The sequence below is a fragment of the Argentina anserina genome, chromosome 1 (genome assembly GCF_933775445.1).
Source record: "Argentina anserina chromosome 1, drPotAnse1.1, whole genome shotgun sequence".
In the NCBI taxonomy this organism is placed as follows: domain Eukaryota; kingdom Viridiplantae; phylum Streptophyta; class Magnoliopsida; order Rosales; family Rosaceae; genus Argentina; species Argentina anserina.
In genome coordinates this window covers 16,737,369-16,751,993 of record NC_065872.1, presented here as the reverse complement: position 1 = coordinate 16,751,993, position 14,625 = coordinate 16,737,369, and the positions used below count along the sequence as shown (strand labels likewise).

Below are 14,625 nucleotides of genomic sequence, written 5' to 3'. Positions count from 1 at the left end.
ATAAGAGATCATCTGGCAAGGCACTTATCCTGTCCACCAACCATGTTTAATTTGGACATCCTAGCTTGATTGAATCCTACAAAATCAAAATTATCAAAAAATCAAAATCAAATATGCTCAATGAGTTTGTCTCGCATAGTCGCATTGTTGAACTATATAGGAAACATAATTGTCAAGGGAATAGCAATAGCTGGGGCCTGGAGGTGACTACAGCCTAAGACAGCAATCTCTGCCTTATAGTTTTATTTCTCTCAATTAGGGGTGGTTACAATAGTTATCGAAAACTAAACCGTTAGGAATGTAAGCTTTTGCATTCTCTGCCTTGTTTAATTTACATGCTTTCTCCTTCCACATTTGGGAAAAAGAAACCTTTTCCCAAAAATCACCTTATACGTGATGTAGCATCGATATCTCATTCATGTCCCTAAGATCCTCAGCGCGCAGATTGGTACGTATTGCTGAAACAAACTTTTCTGTATACTTACAGACCTTCACCACAACATATATGCTAAGCTGCTAAATCCACAGATATAAAGTGAGGGCTTGCTGTGTCTCGTGGACATTTATGTACGATGATATATAGCACCTTCTGGATCTATCCCCAACAAACCCACATTCCCTATGTAATAACCCCAATTTTTACGAACAATATTAGTTTGTTTCGAATTCTATAAAATGTCGAATTTTAATTAGAATGAATGTGTTTGGTTGCGATGTTATTAAACGAGAAACGGAAACGTTCTCGGAACGTTTAAATTCTAAAAACGTTACATTTCCGTAACGTTTATATCGACGTTTATTCCGTCGATCGGTTGCGAAAACTTCCTTCACGAAAGTTGTAGAGCTCGTCGATACGAGTTCGTGGATATGTGACGCGTTCTAATCGGACGACGTACGTAGAAGTTATTAACGATAGAAGTTGTTTCCGATTTTGGAAACAAGTATATAAGGACATTTTGGAGATTAGGGTTTCCATAATTGGAAAACCCTATCTCTCTCTTCACTTCCGCCTCCCTCCTTCTTTCTCTCTCTCTCTCCTTCGGTTCTCTCTTCCTTCCCCGACTCGCCCCTCCCCTTCAAGAAATTTCCCTCTAAGATCGGACGAACTCCGGCTCCGTGCTGCTCACCACCGGTCGCCACTCCACCACAAGCTCGTCTACACCCTTTCCGAAGCAATACGCGCCCTCCTTTATCGCGGTGGATCGACGCCGAGCCTCCCCCTTCGAAGACTCCATCGCCGACGATCTTCCTTTCCAAGCGGTCGTGACTACGCCGCTCCTCCCTACGGCATCGCGAGGCCCATCTCACCAAAACCCCTTGCTCGCCACACCGCTCCTCACCCCGAGCCGAGCACGGCCTATCCTACGAGTTTCGGTGAATCCGAGAGATCCATTAGGTGAGATTTAAGTTTATTTGGTTGTGATGATTGATTGTTGTAATTTTGGAAGCGAATTGGAGTGGTTTTGGAGAAGATCGGAGGGAGGAGGGGTATGGTGAACACCGCCGCCTTAGGCGGCGCGTGTGGGAGCGTGTAGGGGTATAAGGGCGGCGTGAGGCCGGAGAGGGGGAAGGAGGAAGAAAAGGGAGGGATTTGAGGTAGCGGTGGCGAGACACGCGCCGTGGTTAGCCTCGGCGCGTGGGCCCCACGCGCGGCCCGCCGGAGGTGGCGCGTGTGCCACACGCGCCGCCACGTGCAGCTGTGTAAAAATGTTTTACGATAGGGGTATTTTGGTAATTTACTGTGTACGGTAAATGTAAATGTAATTTTTATTTACTACGGTAAATGTAATTAAATTTTACCTTCGGTAAATGTAATTATAAATTACTTTCAGTAAATGTAAAAAGTAATTTTGTAAAAGGGTAATTTAGTAAATTTTATTTACTGAATTTGTATTTACATTTAAATCGTACGTATACGTACAGAAATACGTATTAATATTTATACGTACAGAAATACGTATTAATATTTATACGTACAGAAATACGTATTAATATTTATACGTACAGAAATACGTATTAATATTTATACGTACAGAAATACGTATTAATATTTATACGTACAGAAATACGTATATATATTTATACGTACAGAAATACGTATATATTATTTATACGTACATAAATACGTATTAATTGAGTATTGTACAGTAACCGTGAATAGTGAACCGTGAACAGTAATTTCGTAAAACCGAAAATTGCTGAACAGTAACCAATTAATACTGTTACGGCATTTAAAGGTTTACGAAACGATTCTAAATTCTTTTCTTATTCTTTTAAGGTGATCATTAATCGAGGAAAGGATTTATCATCGGGAATTGAGGATTTACGCTTGAGTCGATAAGGTGAGTAAAATCTCACTGAATTACGAATCTACCCTCGTGGTGATTCAACATTTTTGCAAGTGTGTTTATTTAATGAATTATAACATGTATATAACTTAGTGGACTACGTATATACAGTATAATGGTAATAAATACATATATATATATAGTTCATTAAATTACATACTGTTATTAATTCATTAAAAATAGTCATTTCGGTGACAGAAAAATTGTGCATGTGTGATTTTAATGGTATGATATGATGTGAGATTATTGTACGTAATTTTTCAGGTGTTTATAAAATATGACATGTATAGGATATAGTGGACTATGTATATATTGTATAAATGGTAAATAAATACGAATGTATATAGTTTGCTATATAATATACTGTTATGATTTTTATTGTGGATATATCGTGAAAGTTTTAAAACGTACAATATGATGTGTGATTATTGTACGTGATTTTATCACGGAAAATGTGAAATATTGTGATTTGTCTTCGGACGTGATGTGTGGTACAATATGATGTGAGATTATTGTACATGTGAGGCAAGTCGGAACCTAGCCTTTGGCCGGGCGAAAGTTACGATACAGTTAGAGCTCTAGTCTGTCTGCCATAGTACTGCATGGAGGTAACGGGTGGTTATCTGCTCATGGGTACTCAGCTTGTTTTGGATGTTGGGTGGCGGGTGGTTACCCAACATCAGCGGTATACTAAGTGAGGGGTAACAGATGTGTACCAGCGCTCATTAGTTACCATTTTGTGAAAGTATTAGAGTAACCAGATGGGTTGCTCGTTTTCTCATGATTTTTATTATACTGTGTTGATGTGGAGTTGTGTCTTTTATGAGACGAGAGTTATTTTAATATTTTACTCATACGAGCTGTAAAGCTTACCGGGTTTGTGTTGCAATCCCGGTGCACCAATTTCAATGGTGTAGGGGATACTTCCGCAGGTGCTGAGTAGTGGTGATTGAGTGACGACTCCGAAGACTCGAAGTCGATCGCATCCAGTCGTGGTGAGGTTCCAGCGTGGATTGTGTGTGTGATTTGGTGTGATTTTATTTGTGAGGTTGTTGTGAGGATTATACAATTCCATTTGTTATATGTTGAATTATCATTTGGGTTTGTAATAATCGGCTTGACTGAGTTATATTTTAAACTCAGATGTGATCCGCTGCGACATTAAAATGATTTCGATTTCATTGAGGTTATTTTGTGTTTAACGATTTTAAGATATTGAGTTTTTAAGCTCGAAATTTTAGGGTCGTTACACCCTATTCCAAGTTCGATCTCATGCAAAACCGTAGCCAATACTATTATATCAAAACAGATGCCACTGCTCGAATCTTTCAATACATTTCAATTGGAACACAAGAAAACTAGTTCCCAGTTCCGGAAGAAAAACCAAAACGAAAGCAAACTATGATTCATGTAAATGAATGATGTAATTAAAACACTTTGTTAGAACTGGGAGCAAACCATTACGAAAAAGAAACTTAATTTGGATTCCAATAAAGATAGTACCATTTATTTTCACTTCGTCGGAGACCGACGTACGTGGGTGGAGGAGCTTGCGGTGGAGATCTTCAGGGCAGAGCGGATTAGCGATTTCATATAGTAAAGAGGGTCAATTTGTTACGTCCTCGATCTGCTTCCACAAAATGGAAAAAATAATAAATGTTTGAGGTAGAACTCATAGCACAACATCACCACCCCTCAGAGTTTTCAAAATACCGAATTAACCGCCTTGACATAAATCCCAAACGACACCACTCCCGCCTTCCCTTATATCTTCAAACCCTGTCAGTCCTCAAACCCTCGTTCAGTTTCAGACAGAATCTCAGGCACCAAAGTTGGCAAAACTTTGGTGCTTGGGGAACCCTATATCGAGCACTTTGCTTTAATACAATGGAGGGCATGACACATACTCCATGGGCTGTTGTGCCTTACCATGACCCTTATGATTACGAAGTCCCCGACGTTCTGAGTACTGTAAGTGATTCTCCTAATCCAACTCTCGACGCATTGTTCGATGGTGGAGTAGTTCCTTCTTCCCCTCATGAATTCCAAATCCCTCAGATTGATGATGAAATCAAAGATTATCCTATTTCCCCAATCTGGGAAGTTTATTTGGGCAACAATTATAATGATGGAGGGATTAATGATAGTTTAGTACTAGAGAATCATCCTATACAGGGTTTTGGGGGAGGAGAATCGGGTGTTGATCAGAATCCGGGGTTAGGGTTGGATAATAATGTGACGCCGCCTCCAGTCGATGCTCCACCACCAATCATCTTCAATTGCAGCGGTTGCCAAGTCCTAAGGGAAATCGTTCACTTCAACCGTAAGTCCAAGTCTATTGCGTATACATAAATGATAAAATGGTAACATGCAACCATGCATGCCTGTCACTTATTGATGTTGCTTTGATTTTGGTTTGGTAGGAGAATATATCATGACACTCGAAATCCATGGAAGACTCGGTGTGATCTGCCATGCGGTTCAAAAAACCCACGCCAACAACTTGTACAACTCCGGTGCTTCTATTGAGCCTCATTATCAGAACTTAGAGTAAGTTCTAGTGCTTTTGGTTATACGTACAGTAATTTGCATGTTTAAAACTTAGGGTTTTTTTTTTTTTGATAATTTTAAATATCTATGGCTCACTCGCTCACTTGCAATTTCATTATTATGTCAATCAATCAACAGCTTTTGCAATAAAGGCATCGAAGAAGTGAAGCAGTGTTTGACGCAATACTGCTTAGAGCGAAAGGTCGCAGGCTACATCATGCAACAAGATCCTCTGCAAACATTTTATCAGACTCTCTGTGTTGGTATGGACGGTGATGAGTGGGATGATGATATTCTTAGCTATCCCGACGTATTCATTCTTGAGGACTTCGACAATACCGACGGCTTCATTTCCCCGATTTTAGAAAGGGCGGATGCAATGGAGCAATCCACGAGTACGAAAGAGAAGGGTCATAGGCTCCCCAGGTTTTCCCTTGCAGAACAGGTAGCTAGCTGGCTTGCATGTTATATTTCTTCTTGTCAGTTATTGTGTAGAACTCCCGATATATTATAACGTGAAAGTGTTATATGTAACATGATATAATTTTTTAACCAAAAAAAAAAACATGATATAATTTTGATATCGCAGAGGGCGAGAGCAGCAAAAATGAAATTAGATGACATTCGTGCTTACTTTCATCTCACCATTGAAGAGGCTTCAGAGCAATTGCGTTTTTGCCCAACAGTTGTCAAGAAGATCTGCCGCAAGTTTGGAGTAAGTAGGTGGCCTGCTAGAAAGGTTTGTCGATCTTCTTAATTCCATATGTAAATGTTGATCAGTACGTAAGTAATTTCCATGAAAACGTCTAGGCTCGAATTATTGATCGATTTTTGTATAATTGGATCATATTTTGCCAGATCAAAAGCATTGAGAAGCAAATATCAAGCTTGAGGCCACTTTTAAATTCATGTAGTGAGAGCATCAGGGTCCATGTTGCAGCTGAAATAAAAAGGCTTGAAAGAGAAGTAGCCGGACTTGTACCATAATTAATGTAAATCCTTTTTATCCTTGTTCTACACAAGAAAGTACATAGTACTTGTGGGATTCTAGTACGAGTAATTTATCATATCATATCATGTCATATCAGTGTAATTTTTTGTTCTGACCAAAAAAAAAATCAATGTCATTTAACTTATTGTTGACCAACCTTGGCGGGGCAACGTGAGGGTTCTTTCAATGACTAGATCAAAACTACCAGACCATACTTTAGCCGAGCCCATAGGAAGCCAGCATCATTCTAAAATGCTGCTATCTGTGTGCCAATCAACCAGGATGAACAACTCCAAACATAAACTTACACCAATGCAAACACAGATCTAACTATATATCAAGTCCAAATGTGCCTCGATCAGCAAACTAGGATAGTCTAAAATGAGATGAACCAGTCAATAAACACACTTAAAAGTCCAGTACACCACCATTCTATGTTGTCTATCATCAATGGTAATCATGATTAGTTTAAAATATTTATTTTATGCTGAATTTCCTATGTTGAATGGCTTTTCCTATAATCCTCTTTATTTTTCCTTTCCCAAGTCCAATCGAATCATTTGATCATTATTGACTGGTATTAGTAGTGTAACTATTTTACAGTGATCAAATTAACACATACAAGTACACCATATGTTCATACCTTATAAGCTTCCCGAATGGCTCCTAATACTCGATCTGCAGCATTAGGTCCAAACAATCTAGGAAAGTTCGATCCCAAATCAATCTCAATAGTCTTTCTTTTTACCAAATCATCCCTCTTCTTTAGTTCACCTCTCTCAATCTCCCCTACTTCTCTATTCCCAAAAGCACATTGTTCCAACCAGATGCCTAACACTTCCTTTGCAACCGGACCAACATGGTTCTCTATGATTTCCTCTAAGCTCAGCCCTCCCTCCACTGCATCGACACGAACTAAAATTGCAGTTGGAGACACAACGCTGCGGATGTAAAGCGATGAGGAAAAGTAAGGTTTCACCTCAGCTAGTTTCTCAAGCTTTTGCCTTGGGGCGTCCAGCATTGTGTCCTCATAAAACGTTTTGAGGTAGTCGGGATGGAGAACGAGATCTTTCCGAGGAGGCAAGTCGAGGATGAGGACTAGTGAAGTCGGACTGCTCTGGATCAACTCGAGTAGGAAATTTGGTGCATCTGTTGATGCGTTGAGATAGGATGAAAAACTTGTAATGTTCAATGCTCCGCCTGTTGGTAGCTGACAGTGCAACCAACTTCCTAGTATGAAATCAATCTGAAACATAGAGGTTGAGAGGTCGAAAAATATTCAATTTCCTTAAACCATATGTCCATAACTGAGCATGAACATTAGATTTAATTTATGTGACATACAGGGTAAGAGCATATATAAATGTAAAGCAATTCAAACTATTCCTATTGATACTAAAGAAACCACTTGTAAGTTGTAACTGGACAAATTTGCAAAGAATATTGAGAAGTAGAGGACTTTACATACAGGTGAGGAGGGGCGGCCGGATCTGATGTGGAGAGCCGCATGGTTAGTAGCGGTGTCGTTCTGGTAGTACTGTACATCAGGTGGGAGAGTTGAAGGGAGGAGATGGGAGGCGAGGCGAGTCTCAACGGCGGATACAAGATGAACCATGAGGTTCTTATGGGGGGTTGAGACGTAGGGAAACTCCACGAACTTTGTTGGGTGAGGATCCATGGATGCTGATGCTGAGCAGCAGATGGAAAGTGGCCTTGAAGGCAGCAGAGCCGGTGGTGGAGACTGAAATATATTGGGGAAGAGGACTGACATCCGTTTTAGCTCTCAGCAATGACTTGGGAAGACGGCTGCTTCCAATGTGATCCAGTCAGTCAAAATAGCCGATCATTAAACATAAATACATAATCAAACTTGCATTTCAAGCCATACCCAATTCAAAAAAACTGTATATACATACATCTCGAACTCTATACGTTTCAAACGTAGACCAAGACAACTAGACAAGAGAGTCCCCTGTTCGGAACCCAACATGAGAAGCCTGAAACTAGTTCAGATTGAACTGATTCCTGCTTCTCTATTGAATCACATGTAAATAACTAGAGAGCTAAATTGAAGGACTGACCTGTAAATCTGCTTATGGATTGAGTCAGATTTCTTAGTTGAAGTAAGCAGCCGACCTGCTCTTCTCTTACAACCGAGTTTGGAGAGTTCTCAGAAACGAATAACAGAAAAAGGAATTATAAGACGTGCAGGTAAGGGCATATATGGAAATGCACATGACTAAACAGCCACGTCAGCCGTTTTACTATTCAACAAAAAAGGAAATAAAATCCTAAAAACCTAAAAACAGAGAGTGAGAGACTCAAACTTGAACTTCGACTTCGACTTCTTTCTCTCACGGCGAACCCACGGCTGCCGCCGCCGGCCTCTCTCTATCTCCTGACAGCCTACGGCTCCCTCTCCATAAGGTAGTTCAATCTAAATGAGTGGATGCTAATGTAGGAGTGTAGGACTGATTTAATATCTGATTGATTTTACTTTTGTGGATGCTTTACAGGTTTACTAGCCAACAATGGCTTCCGTGACAAATTCCCGCGATTTCATGTTCTGCAAAATCTGTGGGACTATGCTATCTATGACTTATACTCCTTTTGCTGAACCCGGCCAATGCCCCAAGTGCAAATTCTCGCGACCTATAAAAGGTAGAGCCAGCTGAAATTTCATTTATTTGCACACTTGATCTGTTTTTGAGTATTCAGTATTGGAATTTGTGATGATTGAGGGAGGAATAAATCGAATGTGTTCTTATAAATGACATGTTCATGTTGGGGTAGTCTGTATCTTGGCATAGAATCATAGATACTGTATTCCTAAGTAAATTCCAGACCAGAGTGTTATACAAGTTAATAGAAACGTTTTAGAACATTCTGATATGGTCATTATTGTTTCAGAGCTCTCCAGATATCAAATATCGTACGCGGTCAGTAAAGAGGTATGCTTGTACTCACTGATGGCCTGATTCCCATCTGATTTTATCTAGATAAGAGCTTATGTGTTTCATAGTGGCTGCGTTTAAATATTAATCACATATTGATGCAACATATATACCCTTTTATTGGGAAGAGATGAGATGAGAGAGAGATGATATATGATAGATGATACCTGATATCGGTAGTGAGAAGTTCACACCATGGTAGAGGTTGTTGTTGGTCTCAGTACTACTGTGCGCTTGCTCTTTATTCAATCCCCTTTGCCGTATAAGATGATACTGCTTAGCTTCATGTAGATGTTGAGATAGATCAAAGTTTAATCCACCGGTATACTTATCAATGTTGTAAAATTATTCATCCTGCAGTATGGCTGGATGTTGACTTTGTCAGGTTAAGTCGTATCTGAGTCAGTGTATAATGTTATTAATATAGCACCATACTTCATAGCTTTGCCTCATTCTTAGTATGTCCTTATTGCAGGATATTCAAAGGGAGCTAGGTATATCAAATATTAAGGAGGAAAAGACTGAATTAGCAAAGGTATTTTCAATTTTCATAAGTTATATTGTTTCCATAGTTTCCTAATAATACTATTTTCTCTATAAAACAGACTGACATGAAAAAATGTGATAAGTGTGGCCACAATGAGCACTCATATTTCTCTCGACAGGTAGATATTTCTGTAACCATTATTTGCTCTTTAGTCTTTTCTATTCTCTTATATCTTCTTAGTTACCATATTGTAATTTATCTGATATCCTTTTGTACAGATGAGATCCGCTGATGAAGGGCAAACTACTTTTTACACTTGCACCAAGTGCAATAACAGTTTTAGTGAGAATTAATATGTGGATTATGCAACTCTTTTTCCCTCAACTGAAAGAGTTTTTCCAGTTGTGTACTATTGTCAAAAGCCCGATCTTGACTCTCAAACCTATAATGGTTCAAAATGTAACTTGTGATTTTTGAGGAACTTATGAAATCCTTGATGCTTTTATGGCCCCAGTTGACCGAAGATGATGATCTGGTAGAATTACTGTAATTCTTAAATCTTAATGAAACAACTTGGAGTGGATTAGATTGGTGAATTTTCTTGTGCTGTGACTGACTTGTTTCCTTAGTTGATACGATGTCCGTTCTTATCAATTTCAGATATCTTCATTCTCAAGTGATTTGCATGCAAAATCAGGTCATTCATACAAAGGCCCTCTAATCGTCAAGCGCTCCGAGACATGAAATTAATATTTTTTCTTCGTTTCCTTAGCCAACATTTTTTGTTGCTCTCTTGTCCTAATGTAGATTTCTTGATGACATTCTCCTTTTCTATGTGCAACTCCTGGGGATAAGCCTCTGACCATCTAGTTTCTGACCTGAAGATCATTTGCTCTAAGTTTATCCAATTGTGAATCTATTATGATGAACTCTTGTAATGAAAAAATTGCCAGTAGGGTTTATAAAAAAAGCTGGATTATGCTCATTTCTGAGAATAAGTGGTTGATAAGTGAAGTATCTGAGTGTTTGATAAACTGGTTTTTATAAATGGCTGTTAGTGGCAGAAGCAATGACAAAACGTTTAGTAATTAAAACTGGCTTATGCTTGTAAATTGTCAAATGACCAATTTAGACATATAAGATAATTTTAGATCAATTTTAGTTTAAAACAATACTTGAAAATATATGACATTAAAATTGGATAATTTTAAATGTATCTTACATAAACATATTCTTATATTGATAACTTGATTTTTATTAAATTCATATAAATACATAAATATTCAAACATGCGCATTTAGTACATTCAAAAAGCTATTTTGGCAATTAAACATGCTTTTTCTGGAAATTAATTGTAAAATTCCAATCCAATAAATAAAATCAATTTGAGGCTTTGAGAAAAGAATGACTTTTTATTATAAATAAGAATAACAATTACATATGGAAAATTCCACCTAGACAAACAACAAGAACGTTCACAAAAGTCTAGCTCAAGACATCTAATCTATGTCAAAGTCTTGAGATAATCACAAAAGTTATGCAAAACCATGTTAGTCTTTCAGCTCAATGATCTTCACCACAAATGCATCACCAATTTTCAGGCAAACTACAACACGATTGTAATACAACACTGGAGGCTATGCCATAATCCAAAGCCACCTTTGGAATTGACTCATTTGTTGCACCAGTTTTCTAGGCCTGCAATGGTAGAGAATTGTCATCATCAGTTTCACATTAGGGAAAATAATTCAGGTAGTTTAGTACACATGCGTTAATCCTAGATATAGTTCTAGATGATAGACTACCTAAAATAACTTCCCTTTATTTTATCTCAGCAATTTCAAAGAAAAACTGTTTGTATACACAGTGCAACAATTTGTCTAAAGCTGGACAAACTTTTTAGATTCAACTAATCAATAAGGAAACTTTAACTTGCGTTAGAGTTCTAGAAATGCAGAGCCTATCTCCATATGCACACCGCTATCGATTTTTAAATAATGGATTATTGTATGCTTCCATACCCTTTTATGAATGCATCGAGCTGCACAACTATTTTAGGATTATAACCCAAAAATAAGATAAAACTATCAGTGATACATTCTTGTCCAAAGCAAACCAAACAGATAAAGTTTCCTAGCACATAAACTAACTATGAGCACACGCGCCAGCAACATACCTCATAAGCACTTGAAAATATCCATCAAAGATTTGTCTCAACTTAAAGATTGGCAATAGAAAGCACATGCATTGTTTAGGCTGAAATAAAAGGCCAGTGAGAAAAACAAAACCAGCTAAATAACAGAATTGGTAAAAAGATTCATTATTAATAACAGTGCATGCGTTATGCAGCAGATCCTGTAGACTACATTTAATCAATCTAGTTCCAGTAATGGAATCTAGTCGAATTATGTCAATGAAGAACTAAAATGGAGTTCTCCAATTAGAAATCTTACTTTACAAAGGTACATGCCAGCAGTGAGAAGCATAACAATGCCAATGTTTATTTCGAACCTCACTCCCCGAAGACTCTTTCAAGCTTCCCTGAAAACCAAACATTAAACATTAAGAAATAAATCAGCCACCTATGTTGAAATATAGAACAATGTACAATCATAGTAAGAAGATTGTTGCAAGTAAAGAAGTTCATTTATGCTATGGAATCACAATCATTTTTATCTTTGCAGGCATACATATATATCACTTGCATATACGAAAACCAAAAAGCCACTCAAGTCTTCATAATATAATTTCATTCATGTCATTCCCAAATAAACTAAATCCAAAGTAAACGACACGAATCAATTTCTCATTCAGTCATCTTCTCACATATTTCAAGTATTACAACTTGTATTCACATTTCAATTTTATACTTTCATAATCATTGTTCCAAACTACAACGATTAAGATCATTCATTAAACCAAGACCAAAATAAGCACAATATATCCAAGTCTCTTAACACACATTGTAAGCAAAATAAATTCAATTAAATTTGTTTCTTCTTCTCAACCAATACAACATGCTTCTTATTCCAACAATTTCGACATAAGTTCAGTTCAAACGCAAAAATGTCAGAACTGAAAGGGGTCCTTACCAAGTCTTCTTTTTTAAAACTCATTGCCAATCTTTTCCCGCTGCCATTTTCTTCCATGACCAAAACAACACCTATACAACAACATTTTATCAACGCTCAACAAGATAAAATGATCTCAAATTAGTAGCTTCCTCTTCTCCAAAACGTCCACAAGACTTCACGGCTTTCTCAGATCGTCCAAATCACAGAATTAATCCCTCACATTTAATAAAAAATACAAAGGAAGCTACAAAATGAAGGAGTCAAAGCAAATGGATAAGCAAGAACAACCCACTATCAAAGACACCATATCAATACATGATCAACTATTCGAAGCCTAGAATCAAAAACACACCGGTGGTTGTTTGGATGCAGACGGAAATCGACGAGTCCTTCGGTCAAAGGTTGTTTAATTGCGTAACAAAAACAACAACAATTCAATGAGTGATCAGAGAAGAGAGAGAAGAGAGAAATTTGGAAATGTGGGAGGGAGGTGTATACCAAGCAGCATTTGATTGGGTCGGTCGGACTGTCAGTTCCCGGTATGGATCTAATCTCAGTGGGATTTTGGATCCTCAATTCCGGAAAATATACCGTCAGAGCGGCGGATCACAGAGGCGAGCGAGAGAGAAATATAGAGAGGTGCTTGATTATGGCTTCAGAGTTTCCTCACATACGACTCTGGTGGAGGAAAAAGAGAGAGTTTCGAGGAGGGTACATCATGTAATTCTATCGTTATGCTGAGGGACCAATGAGATTTTGATAATTTGATTTAAGTTTCGCTACAGTGCACCGCATGTAAGCTCAGCTTCTGCTTTTAAAAGGAGGTGGGGGAGCAGCTTCTGCTTATATGAAGAAAAAGCCACAACTTTTGGAAGCTGGAAGGGAGAAGCTAAGTTACCAAACATGATGGGGAGCTTAGCTTATAATCACGAGAGGTGATAAGCCATACCAAACGCAGCCAACTTCCAAGTGCATAAGTCCTACCTTTACCCCCACACGCTCCCATTATTTTTTAATAAATCTCTAATTATTCTGAAAAATAAAATATTTATCGTAAAGAGAACCCTAAATCCTAAACGCTAAATCTCTAATTATAAAACAAAAACCAAAACAGGTCCGGGGTTCGAACCCCGAATCTCTGAACATAGAGAAATCATAGAGAGATGAGTGAAGAGGAAGTAGAGCCTCCACATGAGAACCCATTTGGTCGAAAGCGTAGGAAAACGAACCCGTCCAACAAACCAATCCCAATCGATGCCGACCCGGTTCGAACTCCTCCTAGGGTCAGTGTCTCCATGTTCGATGACTCGATCGAAAATCACTTCAGAGCCATGCGCAAAATTTTCGGAGATGCTGCGCCAATCTCAGATACCGACCGCCAGCGCTTATAGTCTGAAAATACAAGATAGAACAATAACCAGTAATAGCAACGGAATATGTAGAAGAATTTTACTTTCCTATTGAATAAACGATATTACAACGATTACACCTTAATCAATAATAATGTTATTCTCAAAAGTAAAAATACTTCTTACTTGATAGTCACAATCAAGTATGAAACAACCTCACTAAGATTGTTGCTTCAAGTGTCGATACAACCTCACTAAGATCGTTGTAGTCACACGGATGATCAACCTCACTAAGAACGTTGATGTTGCCACTAAGGTCTTCAATGGAGTCACACAGATCTCCTAACACTAAGCTCTCCTTAACATAGTTTGTGCATAGCTCTTAGGTTACAAATGAAAACCAAAATAAAAGAGAACTGCTTAGTTACACATGGAAAATAGTTCTTAGCAAAATAAAACATGTTAAAGCTTGAATAGGGACTTGACGTCTCCCCCTAAGGTGATAGGAGGAGAAGATTAGCTACGGCCACCACGACCACCACGATGAGCACTTCTCCTACGACCACCAACCGAGTTATAGTTAGCTAACTCAGTGGGAGACATGTCCCCATTTTGATAGGGATGATGATGATGGACATGGGATGGCGGAGGAGAAGGAGGTGCAGCATCAAGAGCAATCGCAGGAACCGAAGCTTGCAGAGGGGGAAGGCCTTAGAGACGATGGTGTGCTTCCAACCAGGCAGTATTAGTAGCGATAGTGTTCCGGATAGCACGACGCTCCTGTGCTTGATAGACAGCATCCCAAAAGGGACTGCCCTCAGTGGGAAGCGAAGGAGGAGGAAGAAACATGCCATCAGAATTCGAGGAAGATG

At 38.5% G+C, this 14,625-nt stretch overlaps 2 protein-coding genes across 2 annotated transcripts; one reads left to right on the top strand and one right to left on the bottom strand.

Annotated features, from left to right (window-relative positions):
* Window positions 1–6,194: 6,194 nt before the first annotated feature.
* Window positions 6,195–8,078, bottom strand: LOC126799580 (red chlorophyll catabolite reductase, chloroplastic-like). The gene is made up of 3 exons (XM_050526814.1): window positions 7,971–8,078; window positions 7,358–7,695; window positions 6,195–7,135 (listed from the first exon to the last, which is right to left on the bottom strand). Exons 2-3 carry the CDS (start codon window positions 7,658–7,660, stop codon window positions 6,527–6,529), a joined length of 912 nt encoding a protein of 303 aa, XP_050382771.1. The 5' UTR covers window positions 7,661–7,695; window positions 7,971–8,078; the 3' UTR covers window positions 6,195–6,526.
* Window positions 8,079–8,181: 103 nt separating this feature from the next.
* Window positions 8,182–9,926, top strand: LOC126799596 (DNA-directed RNA polymerase I subunit RPA12-like). Its single transcript, XM_050526838.1, has 6 exons — window positions 8,182–8,316; window positions 8,406–8,550; window positions 8,800–8,840; window positions 9,319–9,378; window positions 9,449–9,508; window positions 9,609–9,926. Exons 2-6 carry the CDS (start codon window positions 8,421–8,423, stop codon window positions 9,681–9,683), a joined length of 366 nt encoding a protein of 121 aa, XP_050382795.1. The 5' UTR covers window positions 8,182–8,316; window positions 8,406–8,420; the 3' UTR covers window positions 9,684–9,926.
* The last annotated feature ends 4,699 nt before the right edge of the window (window positions 9,927–14,625 follow it).